General features: G+C 39.7%; 1 protein-coding gene across 2 annotated transcripts; it reads right to left on the bottom strand.

The window, feature by feature from the left end:
• Positions 1 to 229: 229 nt before the first annotated feature.
• NUP42 (nucleoporin 42) lies at positions 230 to 17,686 on the bottom strand. 2 transcript variants are annotated; one of them, XM_032759484.2, is made up of 8 exons: positions 17,329 to 17,686; positions 14,270 to 14,498; positions 12,479 to 12,573; positions 5,255 to 5,331; positions 4,491 to 4,577; positions 4,010 to 4,084; positions 1,701 to 1,785; positions 230 to 1,073 (listed from the first exon to the last, which is right to left on the bottom strand). In XM_032759484.2, the coding sequence occupies exons 1-8, from the start codon at positions 17,447 to 17,449 to the stop codon at positions 496 to 498; spliced, it is 1,347 nt and encodes a 448-aa protein (XP_032615375.1). In that variant the 5' UTR covers positions 17,450 to 17,686; the 3' UTR covers positions 230 to 495. The 2 variants fall into 2 exon arrangements, with proteins under 2 accessions (XP_032615375.1, XP_032615340.1); XM_032759449.2 differs by lacking the exon at positions 4,010 to 4,084 and having other exon boundaries at positions 17,329 to 17,682.
• Positions 17,687 to 18,770: the final 1,084 nt, after the last annotated feature.

The raw sequence follows: 18,770 nt of genomic DNA on the forward strand, positions 1-18,770 counted from the left end.
GGGAACCAAACTTATGGGGGGGAAATGCTCCTATGGTTCTAAAAATAAAAGCTTGTCACTCTTTACAAACTGTATTTATCTCTTTGAGAGAATCTTGAACATGAAGTCATGCTACTAATGTTTATTCTAAAAGTAGGCTAAATATTTGAGCATGTTCCCCCTAATAATTCCAGAAATTATCTCCTTCCTAAAAAAAAAGTTTAAAACTTTAAATGGTGAGATAGTAAAGTGGTATGGCATGAGAAAAGTAATTTATTCGTGCACAATTTTTCAGTTCCATTCAAAATTACAGTACAAAAAAATTCCCTTGCTTGCTGAGTTTTTGTTACTTTTTACTTAAATATTTAGACTTAAGAAAAAAATAAAATTTAAAATCACTATTAATGGAAGCTTATATTCCTTATGAATATATACATGCATGCATATATACATCTCTATATGAATCACTCAAAACAATTTTAAACATCATTCTTTTTTGTATTTAAAATTGCCCTTTTAAATATTTAGAAGTTCCAGAGGTGGAGGCTTTAATGGAATTTTTCCCAGAGTAAATTTCTTGGATTGAAATTGTTCCAGTTCTTCTACTGTTAGTTTATCTCTGGGTGTGAATAACACATTATCTGTTGCAATGATGCTGCTTGAGGCTGAGAGAGAAGCGGATATGCTGCTATTTCCAAAAGTGTCACTGGATGGCTTAGAAAAAGCAGTGTGAGAATGTGAGCCCGGACTACCAAAACCAGCCACAGAACTGCCACCTCCAAAGGCTGGGGCCACTGGAGCTCTGACAGGACCTGTTGCCAAGGAAGTTGGAAGTCCTGAAAATCCAGGTGATCCAAAACTGGAAGCTGCAGGGCTTTTGAATGAAAATGATGCAGCCGATGTGACTTCAGGTTTCCCAAATCCAAAAGCTGGAGCAGAAGTAGAGATACCTGAACTGGTAGAGGCTGCAGCTCCAAATGCTGGGGAACTCCCAAAACCAGCAGGGCTTCCAGAAGAGGCAGCAGCAAATCCAGAGTTTGTTTTAAAGCTAAAGTTCTGAGCATTATCACTGCTGCTGTTATTGACTGGAAAGCCTACAAACAAACAACAACAACAAAAAAACAGAAAAAAAAATCTATTACAGTCACAAAAATGTCACAATTATTTCCTCCCCCTATCTTTTTTTCTTATTTATGTCATGTTTCAGTGTTGAGAAGCTTACTGGAAGGACGAGATAAGAAAAGTAAAAATGAGAGGCTAGAACTACCCACTAAAGCCTGCTGCCTGTCTTTTCTGCTAACAATCCCATTTTCACCTTGATCGACCTTCACCCAAGGAGAAACCACAGGGACTAGGGAATACACTTTCACTTTGGTTTCTACTCACCTCACCAGAGCTGCTACCTGAGGACAATGCTATGCTGTTATACACAGTGACAAGAAAGTTCTCAAAGGTGCTGCTATCATAGCTATGTACTTCTACGAAACTCCTGAAAACTCATTCCTAAAATGTACTTCTAAAGCTTAAGTGTCTTTCAAAGAACATGCCCAATCTGGCCTCCCTTTCACAAATGTCTAATGAGTCAAATGCTTTGAGGCGCTATGATGGAAGGTTGTAGAATTTATGAAGGTAATTTAAAATGGTGATTCAGGCTTGTAATTTGAAACCTATAAAATCTAATTTTTCTAAATCAGTGAAGTCCTCATTACTTTATCACTTACTTGGCGACACAAATGTTGCTGCTTGACTACTGCCAAATCCAAATGCAGGTGCTGCTTGATTTACTCCATCCTTTACATCAGAGAGCTGAAAAAAAAAAAAAAGTGTGCAAATGATAAAGTGGTTGATGAATAGTGCTCCAGTATCTTTTCTATACACTTTATGGACAAATTCAATTTTTAAAAATGTGCATTAAAGGCTGGGTGTGGTGGCTCACACCTGTAATCCTAGCACTTTGGGAGGCTGAGGCAGATGAAGGGCTTGAGCCTATGAGTCTGGCACCAGCCTCAGCAACACAGTGAGACCCCCATCTCTACAAAAAATTAGCCAGTGGTCCCAGCTATTTGGGAGCCTGAGGTGGGAGGATCACTTGAGCCTGGGAAAGCCTGGGTGACAAAGTAAGACTCTGACTCAAAAAAAGAAAAGAGAAGAAAAAAGTGCATTAAAAAAGGCAAAGTTAAATGCTTAACATGGAAAATGCCCATAATATGATGTTGAAAAGGATAAGATATAATACTGTATAAACAGTATAATCACAACTAGTGATACGAATACGCATAAAAAATGTACCTTAGTAAGTTAACAGTGATTATCTCTGGCTGATAAATTACAGGTGATTTAAATTTTATTTATGCTTTTTTATACTTTCTAAATTTCTACAATGAGCAGATATTATAATCAGAAAAATATTTTTAAATTTTTTTCAGTGTCTGTAAGGTTAGATCTGCATTTATGGAGAAATCTAGATATTAGGTAAAAAGGACCTTTATAGAATACCCAGTCTACTCTAATACTCGAAATGAAGTAGATCCACTATTATATAATTAAAAGCTTATGAGTAAAAATCCATTAAACATTTCCCATTCCCTGAAAGTACTTTATGTTCTTGCTATTCTGTTCTCTAGAAATGTCTTTCATCTCTGCTTACTGAAATCTTAATCCTACTTTCAAGGAACTTTGTACTTGCTTCTTCCTTCCAAGAAGACTTTCTTAATCATCCAAAGCAAACATAAGCGATTTCTTTCATTTGGAAGCCTCAAAAGCATTCTTTGGCCGGTGCAGTGGCTCACACCTGTAACCCCAGCACTTTGGGAGGCTGAGGTGGGCGGATCATGAGGTCAGGAGATCGAGGCCATCCTGGCTAACACGATGGAACCCCGTTTCTACTAAAAATACAAAAAAGATGGGCGTAGTGGCGGGTGCCTGTAGTCCCAGCTACTTGGGAGACTGAGGCAGGAGAATGGCGTAAACCCAGGAGGCGGAGCTTGCAGTAAGCTGAGATGGCACCACTGCACTCCAGCCTGGGCAACAGAGCGAGACTCTGTCTCAAAAAAAAAAAAAAAGCTTTTTTTTTTTTTTGAGATTGCAACCTCCACCTCCCGGGTTCAAGTGTTCTCCTGCCTCAGCCTCCTGAGTAGCTAGGAATACAGGCATGCGCCACCATGCCTGGCTAATTTTTGTATTTTTAGTAGAGACCGGGTTTCACCATGTTGGTCAGGCTGGTCTTAACACTCCTGACCTCGTGATCTGCCTGCCTCAGCCTCCCAAAGTGCTGGGATTACAGGTGTGAGCCACCGTGCCCAGCCCTCAAAAGCATTCTTACTCCTGGTCCCTGACAACCACTCTCTCTGCTTTCTATCACTACAAATGAGACTTGTCTTTTCCAAAGTTTCATACAAATGGAATCACATGGTCTACACTATTTTTTTTTTTTTTGGTCTGGCTTCTTCCCCTCAGTGTAATATTCATTAACAGGCAGATGATAAACAAATTATAATATATCCATACAATGGGTTACCATTCAGCATAAAGAAGGCATGAACTCCTGATACATGTTAAGTCAGCTATGGGTGGGTTGTCCCACATCCTCACCTATGGAGGGGCCCTGGGCAGTTAGCAAAGAGCAGGGACCTTCCAGCCCTGAGGGAAGTTCCACAGTTCTTTGGACTCAGTTATCCTTTCTCCATCAGCTCTCATCCATGGTGATGGTAGGCCACATCTCACACAAGGACAGACTACTTCCAAGAGGTCCCAATAAATTCAAATAGCATTACAACAACTAAAAGGTGAAAGAAATTAGCTTGCACAAGAGTCTAGTTATTCAGGAAACACATATTTAAGAAAGGGGTGGGGTGTTGGGACTGTCAACCATTCACTAAGTGTAGGGAGATAGTACTCTCATATCCTTTACACAGAGTAGAAACCATCTGAGAAATTGGAAATATTAAAATTATAAATGTGAATATCTTATTTTAAAATAAAATTCTTAAGAACTTTTTAATGGGTGTAGAAATATCATAACTTTATTTACAAAGATAATGAACTTGCTACAGTTGGGACCATAGATCGTTGGAGACAGGTGGGTATATATCTTCCAAAGGCATTTCTGTTTAAGACAAGGAACATATTGTGTTCTTCAGTCGCAAAATGATACATTACATTCTAAATGTGCATTCATATAATTGTTCAAAGTAATTTATTTTTACATACAGATAACCTTAAATACTTAAATGTATGTAATAGTTTGCCATTTTCAAAACTAGCACTACCAAAGTTAAAAACTTTACCCTAAAAAGCTTTTAAAAAGCATAACTATTTCTGCTTTTCTGACCAAGGAACACAGAGAAAACTATTTCAAGACCCTGACTCTTAAGTGATGCTATTTTGGGAATGTGTGTATCATAAGTCTTGATAGAAAATTTTTGTTTTGCTTTCCAAATCTAAAGTAAAATATCCTCTGCAAAAAAGCAATAGGTAAGACACTTCCCTCAAGAAAACTCTCTGATACTCACCAAAGCTACTTTAGTTGATATATTTAGATTTTTCAGTTCATTTACCCTGTTCCTCCATTGATTTATTAAACGTTGGACAGAATTTAGCTAAAAAGGGAAGACAGGAAAATAACAGTTCAATATTGTATGTTTAAGTTAGTTTCTTCAATAAAAACTTCACATATTTCTTTGCCAAAATCACAAAAGGTTTATGTAACAGTTTTATGGCCCATGACTTGCAAAATTTGCATTGACTTGGCCTATTTGTCAAAGATATTCCAGATCCAGTTCCCTCTCCCTGTTCAACTCCTTGTATCACCTGGTTAATATCACAAGTACCTGGCAGTACGTAGTTAGTTATATTTGGATGGGAGGTGAACACATGTACTAGTCGAAATGCATGATCATGACTGTAGAAACAGAAAAATACAGCATTTAAACTGTTTCCTTCAGGTACTCAACTTATTCTAGTCAAGATTTTTAATTTTTTTGATATTTAATATATGAGGATGTTAATCTGTATTACAGACTGTATCTTATTTAACTTTGTTTTTCTAGCATTCATCACTGGATCAGTACCTAACAGATGTTCAATAAATATCTGTCAGATGATAAAAGGGTTTCATTTCTGGGACTGACTGTTGGGTAATTTATAGAAAAGAAAAATAGCCTACTCCTGAAAAAAGATCATAGACCTCATGGGTTTTGCCAAAACACAAGCCACAATAAAGCAGTAATTAACAGCTCATCTGTTATTGCGGTAGATTAATAGGAAACAAACTTACATAACTCTGTAAGTTATTGCTGGTTAAGAAGTTATGGTATTCAAGCCTCAATTCCTCTGGTGAAATGTCTGTAAAACCTGAAGTGAGGAACCAATTGGAATCTTTAAAATAAATGCCAATAATTTTGATAGTAAAACTAGAGGTGCTAAACAAGAAAATATCTAATGTTGATTAGAAAATTTTCATAATCATAAGGAAGAAACTTAAAGCCTACACTCTACTTAATGTTTAATAAAGTGTAAAATTACAGTAAAATATAGTTGGTTATTTTGATCTTTAAATGGGGAAGATTTTCTAAAGATAAGTGGGGTAGAATGAACAACAAACACAAGAGAAAGATTTGACTACATTTATATTCAAACTTTTATTTAAAAAATTCTGCCAGAAACTATACTAAGCAAAATTACAAGGCAAATGGTATACTAGGAAAATTACAATTTTAACATATATGACAAGAGAAGAACTAATGCCCTAATGTATAAATAGCTCTTACAAATAAATGAGAAAAGTAAACGAATTTGGGCAAAGATAATGAACAGGCAATTCACACACACAAAAAATCAAATAGTAAATAAATGAAATAAAGTTAAATGCAACTTAAAATAGAGATAAAATGCTTTACCAATCAGACTGGCAGAAAACTTAACAGCTGGTATTTACTGTTGTTCCAAATGTGGTGAAATGTATCATTTCCTAAATTACTGTTAAGGGAATTAAAATGGTACAAGTTTTCTGGGAGGGATAATTGTTAATAAGCATCACAAGCCTGAAAAACATTCATATCCTGTGACTTATAATACAATTTATAGGATTTAACCTTGGGAAATAGTTATATATGTAAACAAAGGTTGCTAAGTATAAGGGTGTTCATTCTAATATTTTTAGTACCAGAGACAAACTGAAAACAAAAACTAGAATATAAAACTAGGGCCGGGCGCAGTGGCTCATGCCTGTAGTCCCAGCACTTTGGAAGGCTGAGGCGGATGGATCACAAGGTCAGGAAATCGAGACCATCCTGGCTAACATGGTGAAACTCCGTCTCTACTAAAAAAACAAAAAATTAGCCGGGCGTGGTGGCATGCGCCTGTAATCCCAGCTACTCGGGAGGCTGAGGCAGGAGAATTGCTTGAACCTGGGAGGCAGACGTTGCCGTGAGCCGAGATTGCGCCACTGCACTCCAGCCTGGGCGACAAAGCGAGACTCCGTCTCAAAAACAAAAACAAAAAAACTGGATTACAGCCGGGCGCAGTGTCTCACGCCTGTAGTCCCAGCACTTTGGGAGACCAGGGCCGGTGGATCACCTGAGGCCAGGAGTTCAAGACCAGCCTGGCCAACATGGTGAAACCCCGTTTCTACTAAAAATACAAAAATTAGCTAGGCATGGTGGCATATGTCTATAATCCGAGCTACTCGGGAGACTGAGGTTGGAGAATTGCTTGAACCCGGAAGGCCGAGGCTGGAGTGAGCTGAGATGGTGCCACTGCACTCCAGCCTGGGCAACAAGAGCGAAACTCTGTCTCAAAAACAAAACAAAACAAAACAAAACAAAAAGCAAAGAAAAACTAGATTATGATCCTAATTATATATATGTATATGTATATATGTACAGGTATACATATAGACACACATAGAACAACTTGTACATCCCTGTACAAGTGGACCCTTGCAGTTCTGTTCAAGGGTCAACTGTACACACAGCTGTACAGGGCCCACTCGTACAGGCATTTTCTTCCGCCTCTGCCACTCCTGAGACAGCAAGACCAAACCCACCTATCCCTCTGCTACTCAACATAAAGACAATAAGGATGAAGACTTTTATGATGATCCACTTCCACTATGTGAATGGTAAATATATTTTCTTATCCTTATGATTTTCTTTTTCTTTTTCTTTCTTTTTTTTTTTTGAGACGAAGTCTCACTCTGTTGCCCAGGCTGGAGTGCAGTGGCGTGATCTCGGCTTACTGCAACCTCTGCCTCCTGGGTTCAGGCAATTCTCCTGCCTCAGCCTCCCCAGTAGCTGGGATTACAGGCATGCACCACCAAGCCTGGCTAATTTTTTTTTGTATTTTTAGTAGAGACGGGGTTTTGCCACATTGGCCAGGCTGGTCTCAAACTCCTGACCTTGTGATCCGCCTGCTTTGGCCTCCCAAAGTGCTGGGATTACAGGCGTGAGCCACCGCACCTGACCCCTTACAATTTTCTTAACATTTTCTTTTCTCTTACAGTACGTTATTAGTAGTTAAGCTTTTGGGGAGTCAAAGCTTATATGTGGATTTTTGACTGCACAGAGGATCAGTGCCCCTAAACTTTATGTTGTTCAAGGGTCAATTGTATACATAAACAAGAAATATGTTTGTGTGTGTATATGTTTTGAAAGAAATATACTAAAATGTAGTAGTTATCTCTGTGATATCAGGTTATTTTTATTTTATTTATATATTTCTGTACTTTCCAAGTTTTCTAAAGCAAAAGCTGTAACTTGTTTTTTATTTTTGAGACACAGTCTCATTCCTGTCACCCAGGCTGGAGTGCAGTGGCTCACTGCCACCTTGACTTCCTAGGCTCAAGTGATCCTCCCATCTCAGCCTCCTGAGTAGCTGGGACTATAGGAATGTGCTACCACACCCTGGTAGAGACAGGGTTTCGCCAAGTTGCCCAGGTTGGTCTCAAACTCTTGGGCTCAAGTGATCCACCTGCCTCAGCCTCCCAAAGTGCTAGGATTACAAGCATGAGCCAGCCACAATACCTGGCCCAAAAGCTATAACTTTTATAATTGGGCAAACTTACTAAGAAAGGCAAAAAATGTTCAAGATATTTTCTACAAAGAATTCCTGGTAATCCAGTTATTATTAACTCCAAGGACACCTGCTTCAGAATAAAGGAAAGACTAAATGTTCAAAGCAGAACCCTGGATTCCTTCTAATGACTTGTCTTCCCCATCTTTACTGACCCCTTAGGCCAAAAAACCCTAGAAATCACCTTGGATTTCTCTTTCCCTATATCTAATTAATCAGCATCCTGCCAGTTCAAGCTCCAACAGAGAACCCAAATATGACCAATTCTGTCTTCACTGCTATGAACTCTAGTCACAAGCAGCAATGTCTTCTAACTTGTTTCCCTATCTCTACTTTTGCCTCTGCTCCCAACAGACCTTTTTTCCCCCTCACACAGCATGCTGAGTTAGCTTTTTCTAATCAGATCACATCCTTCTTTTGCTTAAAGTTCTTCATGGCTGCCTGCCCAGTGCAATTAGGCCCAACATGATCTGGCCCCTGGCTATCTCTCTGGCCTTACTGTTATATTACTTTCCCTTGTTTACTCTCCTCCGGTAATTCAGGCCCCACTAGTCTGTAAACACTGCCAACCTTGTTCTTACCCCAGGGCCTTTGCAATAGCTAGTCCTACTGCCAGGAATGTTTTCCCCAAATCTTCCCATAACTGATACCCTGTCTTTATTCAGGACTCATTTCCAATACTGCCTCCCAGGAATAGATAACCACTCTATCTAAAGAAATATTGTTCCCCTACTTGCCTCCTATTCCTTCCAGCTGTGCTCAACCAGAATTCCTCATCTGAACCACAGAACACAGAAAATGATTTGAGTGACAGTTTGCTCAAGTCTTGCAAAATGGGGCAAAAGTAGTATCATTCTTTTTATTTTTATTTTTTATTATACTTTAAGTTTTAGGGTACATGTGCACAACGTGCAGGTTTGCTACATATGTATGGGCAAGGACTTCATGTCTAAAACACCAAAAGCAATGGCAACAAAAGCCAAAATTGACAAAAGTAGCATCATTCTATTATAGCTGCATAGAAAAAGTTAATTCATTAATACAATGGATGCCTAAGGACAGAAGTACTCAAACTTTTTGGTCTCAGTACTCCTTTACATTCTTAAAAATCATTAAGGACCCCAAAGAATGTTTGTTTACATGGGTTACTTACATTGATAATTACCACATTTGAAATGAAAACTGAGAAACTTAGTATTAATTCATTTAAAAGAAACCAATTACCTATCTACATAAATGAAAAAGCTATTTTCCAAAACAAAAAATGAAAATTTAGTAAGATGAATAGCCTTGCTTTATGTTTATACATCTCTTAATGTTTGGCTTAATAGAAGACTGCTGGATTCTTATATATGCTTCTGCATTCATTCTGTTGCAATATGTTGTTCTGACTGAAGTGTATGAAGACAACGGGCACTCACACAGACATGTGTTGGAAAAGGAAGACTTAAATGGCTTTTTCAAGTAACTGTGGACATTTTTCTTTGATACTACACCAAAACTTGACAAGTGGTAGTTTCTTAAAGGTTAACTATAACATAGACTCAAGCCATACTAATGAACTTTTTGTGGCATTATATTAACATCCACTGGTTTATCATGCATGTAGAATGGACTTTCAGCCATGCATAATTTTGTAATATCACACATAAGTCATTTGAAAAATGCCAGTTCACTGAGTTGCACAGAACTTCCAAACATTGGCACATTATTATACATCAACAAAAAAATTTTTTTTTTGAGACAGAGTCTCGCTCTGTCACCCAGGCTGGAGTGCAGTGGCACAATCTTGGCTCACTTCAAGCTCCGCCTCCCAGGTTCATGCCATTCTCCTGCCTCAGCCTCCCGAGTAGCTAGGACTACAGGCGCAAGCCACCACGTCTGGCTAATTTTTTGTATTTTTTAGTAGAGACGGGGTTTCACCGTGTTAGCCAGGATGGCCTCCATCTCCTGACCTCATGATCCACCCACCTCGGCCTCCCAAAGTGCTGGGATTACAGGTATGAGCCACCGCGCACGGCCAAAAAATTGTTTTAAAGAGACAGGGTCTTGCTCTGTCACCCAGGCTGGAGTGTGGTGGCACCATAGGAGCTCACCATAACTTTGAACTCTTGAACTCAAGTGATCCCCCCACCTCAGCCTCCAGAGTAGCTAAGAGTCTTGGCATATGCCATCATACTCAGGCTAATTTTTGTATTTTTTATAGAGACAAGGTCTTGCTATATTGTCCAGGGTGGTCTCAAACTCCTGGCTTCAAGCCATCCTCCCACCTCAGCCTCCCAAAGCACTGGGATGACAGGCATGAGCTGCTGCGTGTGGCCCTCACATTTGTGAATGTTGCCATCCGTTTAATCAGAAGAGATTTTAAGTATTGAGAAGCCATCATGCTCATGATGACAAAGTTTTCCATAATTCCAATTTTTGCTTGAAAGTTTTAATTTTTTTCGTTGGCAATACACACTATCAACTGTTTTCTTCTAAATAACCATAGTTGTCATTCCTTTCAAATAAATATTGTCTTTGAAAAAAGTGGCTAGCTCAGTCCAACTTGAACAATCACACAAGATAACCATCACACTTGGGCATGGGGCAGACACACTTTGTGTGTGCTTCCCATTTTGTCATACAGAATACTAAAAAGGTGTGTACTCAGGGTCAAGGGTTAACAAAATTAATACTTTTTATCTCTTCATAAAGGAAGTTCTTAAGTTCAAATGGCATTAACATTTTTTATTGTGACATCTACTAGTAATTTATTGCCTCTGCCTTGATTCATGCTAAGATGCAAGTAGTTCTACTCATCAATGCTTTTGCACCAACAGTGCAAATGTCAACACAGTGAAAAATGGCAATTAATCACTTAGTATTATCAGAAAATATTTTTGAACTTAGGCAACTCCTAAAAGGGCCTCAGGAATACAGTTGCCAGATTTAGCAAATAAAAATACAGGATGCGCAGTTAAATTTGAATTTCAGATATACAATAAATACTTTTTTTAGTATAAATGTGCCCCAAATATTACATGGCATGTACACATACTAAAAATACTGTTTATCTGAAATTTAAATTTAACTGGATGTCCTATATTTTATCTGGCAACTATATTCAGGAATCCACATTTTAAGAACCACTGCTTTAGGGCAACAGGCGTTAGGTTCAATTTGGAATGGATTAATACTCAAGTACTAATACTTAAGCTGATTAAGGGCTTAATACTTTGTTGTTTCTTTATAGAAAAATCATTATCTGAAATTATCTTAGTTTATTTGCATCACTTATTGTCTTCCTCTCTCAAGAATGTAAGATTCATAAGGAAGGGATCTTGTCTGTCTTGCTCATCACTATATTCCCAGCACTTAGCACAAAAGAAATTCAGTAAATATTTGTTAAATGGACAAGTGAATAAATAACTAAGAAGCGCTGTAATGCAAATGCTCACAGAAAATGAGCAACTAGAACTGAGACAGAGGAAAGATCCCAAGGTTCTGCGATATTGATTGCAAGGGCTCCCATCTGCAAGGTACCCACTGTTTCCTCAAAAGGATGGAGGCCCAGGAGCACCCAGAGTGGGCTTGGGATAGTCTAGGTTTCAGCCCAGAAAGGGCTTAGGGACTATGGACCAAAAAAAAAAAAGAGAGAGAGAGAGAAAAGAATATTCTAAAGCAAATGCTATTCCAGGCCAGGTGTGGTGGCTCACGTCTATAATCCCAGCACTTTGGGAGGCTGTGGCGGGCGGATCACCTGAGGTCAGGAGTTCGAGACCAGACTGGCCAACATGGCAAAACCCCGTCTCTACTGAAAATACAAAAATTAGCCAGGTGTGGTGGCGGGCAACTGTAATCCCAGCCACTCGGGAGGCTGAGGGAGGAGAATCACTTGAACCTGGGAGGCAGAGGTCACAGTGAGCCGAGATCGCGTCACTGCACTCCAGCCTGGGGGTCAAGAGTGAAACTCTGTCTCAAAAAAAAAAAAAAAATTGCTATCCCTGTAGCCCAGCTAAGCCTCATCACATTTAAACATTATCTCCAGAACAGGTTTCAACACAACTATTCTTAGAATGAAAGACAGGGAAGAAAGAACAGAACCAGGCAGCCAAGGCCTTAATGACAGGCAGGATGTGACTCTTCTATTCACAACAGGAAGCTGAGGTTCCAAAGTTGTACATACAGGGAATCAAGAACGTAGAGTCTCTTCCTGGGCTTTATTTAAATGTTTTCTCCCAAGAACTATATGTCTTAAAAGACTATATTCTCCAACCTTAATCTCTAAATTATGAAGTTTGGCTAGAATACTCAAATACTTTAAACAATGTCCAAACTCTCCTAGTTGTAGCTAAGCTGGTGGTTGATTTCTTTATCTGACATTCTTTTGGTTTTAGAAAATAATAGTTTTAGAACACATTTTAAAAATGCACAATTTTTCAGTTACCTGAAATATTAGGTTTCTTTTTCACTGGTGAATAAACAGAAAACATCCACTGCCCTGATGATTCCCAAACCTCCATATCTTTTACAATTCCTTCCCTGAAAAAAGAAAAAAAAAAAAAAAAGAGTAAAGGATCTTCTTAGCTGCTTGGTAAAATTTATTGTTAATGATTTTCCACAACTGAAAAGTTAAATTCTAGTAAATACATAGTTCAAAATCTTTTCCATTATATTTTCTGAAGAGTGTTCTTTAAAGCACAAGTTTATAGAAGTGTAAACTATATTTCATGGTTACAAATAGTATTATAATGTCAGAGAAGTTAATGAGTTTGGCGTTCCAATATACTGACCCATTAACCAATGTACTTACATAAATACTATCACAGATACCATACTTTTTTTAGGAATTAAAATCTAAAATATTAACTTTAATCTTTCTTTGTTAATTATCACAAACATCAATAATCATTTAACTGGGAAGAACAAAGTACCACTTACGTGATACAGAATCATAATATTTTAAAAGTGGGTTATAGGACTTCAGAGATCATTTTATCTAATTCTCACATTTTGCAACAGGGGAAACAGACCCACATCCATACAACTAATCTGTGGTAATGCCATGGGTAGATTCGGCTCTAAATTAAAGTTTCTCCCTACTTAAACTATGTCAATAAAAGGAGAATTATCACAGAGAAAACTGTATTAAATTTAAGATTGTAACAAATGCAGAAAGGAAGGTTTTGTTTGTTCATTTACTTAAAAAAAATCGGTTGTATATGGTACATGGCTCGAAATGTCTACAACTGGTTCTGATTTAATTAGGAGAAGTAAAAGACTAACCAATTACATTTAAATTCCATCCTGGTCACCATGAGTTGAGAGAACATTACAGATAGCCAAGCATTGTTTTGACACCAGCCATAAATTTTACCATAAATATTCTCAAGAAATGTCATGTATCTACTCCACAATAAATGTAGGAAATCAAATGAGATCAGTTTGAATAGGATAATCCAAGTAAAAGTTTTAGAAAGAAATAAGATATGCGGCTGGGTATGGTGGCTCATGCCTATAATCCCAGCACTTTGGGAGGCTGAGGCAGGCAGATCACTTGAGGTCAAGAGTTCAAGACCAGCCTGGCCAACATGGTGAAACCCCATCTCTACTAAAAACACAAAAAATTAGCTGGCGTGGTGGCAGGCGCCTGTAATCCCAGGTACTTGGGAGGCTGAGGCAGAAGAATGGCTTGAGCCCAGAAGGCGGAGGCTGCAGTGAGCTGAGATTGCACCACTGCACTCTTGCCTGGGCAACAGAGCAAGACTCCGTCTCAACATAAATAAATAAGAGAGATGGTATAATGACCTCCAAGTTCACAAGTTGTTCTAAATTACATCATACTTTGTAAAGGACTTGTAAGTTAGAATGAACTTAAGCAGGACTAATCTTAGAAAGATATTCACAATATAGTGTTATCAACACGAAGTGGAAAAATCGTAATTATCCCTAGGAAGGCACTCTACTATTATAGAAAGATGATATATTTTTAAGTGAAATAAAGTCTAGGGTAATACATAGCAAAAGAGTGGCTATCTATGAGTGATAGGATTGTGGGTGATTTTTCTTCTTTTTGCTTACTCTGATTTAAAAATAATGCATTATTTCTTTTTTTAAAGAAAATATTGTATTGTGAAAAAATGTTACAAAAAAAGAGAAAACAAAAAACAAAGATTGTAGGTGCTTTTGAAAAAACATAAGCAAATGGATAGTAATTTTCCTGAAAGCTTTCACTTACAGAAGTTTCTTTTCATCTTTCTGCTCATCAGGACTAAGTGAAGCAAATGGGTTCTCAGACAATCCAAAGCCTTCCTTCCTGTTAGTTGAAGCTCCAGAATCAAAAGAACCGAAAGATGGCTTTTCTTGATCTCTGCTGCCCCCCCATGGTGTGGATTTGGAGAAACTGGATGGCTGGATGACACTGGAGTATCTCTGGCTAGTTGTATTCCATCCACGTCTATTATTACCTAAAATAAACAATAAAACAAAATAATTTTACTAGCAACTTTTCTTTCTATTTTATTTTCTTTTTAATTGAGATAGGGTCTCACTCTTTTGCCCAGGGTGGAGTACAGTGGCATGATCTTGGCACACTGTAATCTCAACCTCCTAGGCTCGATTGATCCTCCCACCTCAGCCTCCTGAGTAGCTGGGACCACAGGCACAAACCACCATGTCTGGCTAATTTTTGTACTTTTTGTAGAGATAGGGTCTTGCCATATTGCCCGGGCTGGTCTCAAACTCCTGGGCTCAAGAGATCCACCTGCCTCGGCCTCCCAAAGTGCTGGGATTATAGGCATGAGCTACTGTGCCCAGCAACTGTCCTTTTAAATCTCAAAAATCTGTATTATATCTTAGTATGTCTAGACATTATAGAAAGATTCAACAAGCACTACATTTAAACTCATTTTAAATGACAATCTCTTCATTTTTTATTTATATACAGTAGTTAGGTTATAATATCAACAAATCACATAGTGGCCAATTGCATTTTTGTTTGAGATTGAGAAGAAAATAATATAGAAAAATAGTGATCTATTACTAAATTCAGCTGACAAAGCTTATTAAATAAACAACTGCTTGATAGTTAAGTTGATAGAAGGCATGCATCATAAATCATAAACTCCTTCAGGATAAAAACTTGTGTTTTTATCATTCTTTGCTCCCCCACCAGGCCCTATATTGTAGTAAAGGCTGAAAAATGGACATTGAATTAAAGTTTCTTGAATATGAAAGATTAGAGTCTACCCTCTGTTTTTGGACAGATGCTTAAGTCTATTTGATGCAGTCTTTTCTCTGGGCAAACACCTACACACCTATTTTCACAGAGAGATTATATATAGTATTTACATGTGAACAAAATGCAGGTAGTTCCTCTGTGAGCTTTCCAATATTTAATAAATATCAAAATGAGCCAAAAAGAATCTCTCCTCTCTTTATATATTGGTTTTGTTTTGTTTTTTAAAATCACTTCAGCAATCTCATTTACTCGTCACTTCCTAGTTGGGGCCAAGATTAAGGTAATTCATCTTCTTTCTGACTGAATTAGGAGATAAGCCATTAAATATATTCAAAGTTGGAATGACACACATGCCCAGTTGTGAAAGTTCATCCTGCAACTCTAAACCACCCTAATAAACAAACAAACAAACAAACAAAAAGTGGAGACTGCTAGACCAGATCCTTCAAGTAGGAGTTAATGGTATCTTCTTCTAAAGTTCCATTCACTGGGGGATGATACAACTGAAGAAACTCACTTCCTCCTTTTTTTTTTTTTAATCGCTTTTGGTCTTCATACTTACAATTCCAGAAACATTCATTTGTTTCTGGGAGCTAAATACACAGTTTGTCTGCCAAATTTTGTTTACACTCACATTCAACAGACCGGAGTCCTAATTTTCGGTCTGAAATATTTCACTAGATTAATTGTGGATGAAATAAAAGGACTGTCTTCCCTGAAGTGGGATCAGATGTGAAACCATCATGCAATACAAGGTTTAAAGGTTAGATGAGGCCTGCTGCAGTCGCTCACGCCTGTAATCCCAGCACTTTGAAAGACAGAAGCGGGCGGATCACCTGAGGTCATGAGTTCGAGACCAGTATGGCCAACATGGCAAAACCCTGTCTCTACTAAAAATACAAAAATTATCAAGGGCGTGGTGGCGGGCACCCGTAATCCCAGCTACTTGGGAGGCTGAGGCATGAGAATCGCTTGAGCCTGGGAGACGGAGATCACAGTGAGCCGCCTGACTGAGAGAGCAAGACTCCGTCTCAAAATAAAAAAATAAAGGTCAGATGAATAGCCCTAAAGGAGGGGAAGGAAGGGAGACAGCACCTAATTATTAAGCCGATCTTTAAAAATCTTGTGTTGTTCTAAGGTTTCATGTCTAATCTCTCCTTTCCTTTAAGATAAAAAGCTTTGACAATGATCTAGGCCCAGCAACGTGGCCCCCACATCTTCTTTCCTCACCTCCCGGAGAGCCCTTAACTGGGCGTCCCACCTTCCCAATTTTACCCCAAATTTATGAGCAGGTGCATTTTTGCGGTATGGCTCTATAGGTTTTATTAGATTTTCTTTTTTTTCTTTTTTCTTTTTTTTTGAGAGTCTCGCTCTGTCGCCCAGGCTGGAGTGCAGTGGCGCAATCTTGGCCCGCTGCAACCTCCACCTCCCGGGTTCAAGCGATTCTCCTGCTTCAGCCTCATGAGTAGCTGGGATTACAGGCGCGCGCCACCACGCCAGGCTTTTTTTTTTTTTTTCGGTATTTTTAGTAAAGACGGGGTTTCACTATGTTGGTCAGGCTGGTCTCGAACTCCTGACCTCGTGATCCGCCCGCCTCAGCCTCCCAAAGTGATGGGATTACAGGCGTAAGCCACTGCGCCTGGCCGGTTTTATTAGATTTTTTTCAAAGAAGTCCACGACTTCTCCAAAATGAAGTCCTGATTCTGACCCAAGCTGCTAGCCTCACCCTCGAAAAAACAACTTAGTAAAAATTATATTCAATTACGGCATTTACCTACAAGGTAGTTTCGATAGGTACTTCCGATTTAAAAACTCAGTTTCGCACAAGCATCCAGGCCCAAACCCAGGTCCTCAGAAGCTCAATAAAAACGGAGCACCTGAATAATATGTAGATAAAACCCTCGGTTTAAAAACGTTGTGCAGAGCCCAATGGGGCCGGCAAGGCCGCGATGCGGGCACGTTGGGGTCACCAGCACCGGGACACACGCGGGACGCCCGGTCCCCGCCGGCGGGCCCTTGCCGGCTCGGTTACCGCGGAGGATTCAGAGGACAGTCACCTGAAGGCTGCTGCTGCGGTTGCTGCCGTCCTCCTCCCGCACCCCTGGCACCGGGATGTTCGTTCCAGCACCGATCGCCAAAGCGGCACCGGCCTTGAAGGAAGAATTGACAAATGGCCATTGCGACGGCGTCGCTGATGGAGGGGGTCTTCGGTCGGCACCGGTCAATGCCAGTTACTGGGCAGGGAGCCCCAGGCAACCTCGGAGCCCGGCCGGGCTACTGTGACGTCATCTTCTCGCGCCTGGGGAAGGCCTTTTTCCGCCTCACCCCCAAGTGCCATGAGACGCGTGGACTTGAGCCAATAGGATTTGAGAAGAGCGGACCGCTCTGACGCTTTGAGTGTGTCCTGGGAAGGCGGGATGCTTGAACGGTTACGTGAAGACCGGAGGCGCGTTTGACCCCGGTGCAGGGCCTCGGACTACAGGAAGGCTTGAGGTCCAAAATGAGAGGAAAGCGGAGCAAGCAAACGCAGAACTTCAGCAAGGCCCTCAGAGGAGAATTAGCTATGATTTCAGAGACTGAGTCGTTCTTGCTGAGACAGTAAAACTTAGCTCCGGTCGAGAAAGTAACAAACTGCCCAACCTTTCATCTGGATGGATAACAGAGTCAAATAAAGCCGGACGTGACGTTAAGAGGAAACAATGTTTCTCTTAGGACATACTGCAACGGAAAAGTATTACCCCTTTTAGTGAGTAGTACATTCTTACTACACACTGAGAAACCTTGTTCTTTCTTCTTCTTTTTTTTTTTTTTTGAGACGGAGTCTCGCTCTGTCGCCCAGGCTGGAGTGCAGTGGCGCGATCTTGGCTCACTGCAAGCTCCGCCTCCCAGGTTCATGCCATTCTCCTGCCTCAGCCTCCCGAGTAGCTGGGACAACAGGTGCCCGCCACCACGCCCGGCTAATTTTTTTAGTAGAGTAATTTTTAGTAGAGACGGTTTCACCATGTTAGCCAGGATGGTCTCGATTTCCTGACCTCGTGATCCGCCCGCGTCGGCCTCCCAAAGTGCTGGGATTACAGGCGTGAGTCACCGCGCCCAGCCGAAACCTTGTTCTTTCAAGTCCACATAAACGTTGCTATTTGAAATTATATCAGAACGAGTGAAAAGTCCCATCCTTGCCTGGAGGATCTAAGTCTCTTTGACGCAGAGAAGCAGCCTCAGTTTCTACCCAGGTGTAGAGCTTCAGATAAATGGTTCTGAAAACATTCTATTATTTTCTTAACTTTGCAGTTTCCAAGGAAACATGCCCTATATTCAATTCTCGTCCAGACCTGATGTTAATGCCTTTACACACAGCTATGCTTTCAGATTTCATTTAAATTTCACCTAAACTTCACTCTCCTCGCCAAAACATAAAATAACTACCTTTTATTTTGTACGGTGAGACACCCCACAGCTCCTCTGGTGTGCAGTCTTCTTGATTGCAGTAAGTCAATAAATC

This window comes from Hylobates moloch, unplaced genomic scaffold (assembly GCF_009828535.3).
Source record: "Hylobates moloch isolate HMO894 unplaced genomic scaffold, HMol_V3 SCAFFOLD_1, whole genome shotgun sequence".
NCBI classification, from domain to species: Eukaryota; Metazoa; Chordata; class Mammalia; order Primates; family Hylobatidae; genus Hylobates; species Hylobates moloch.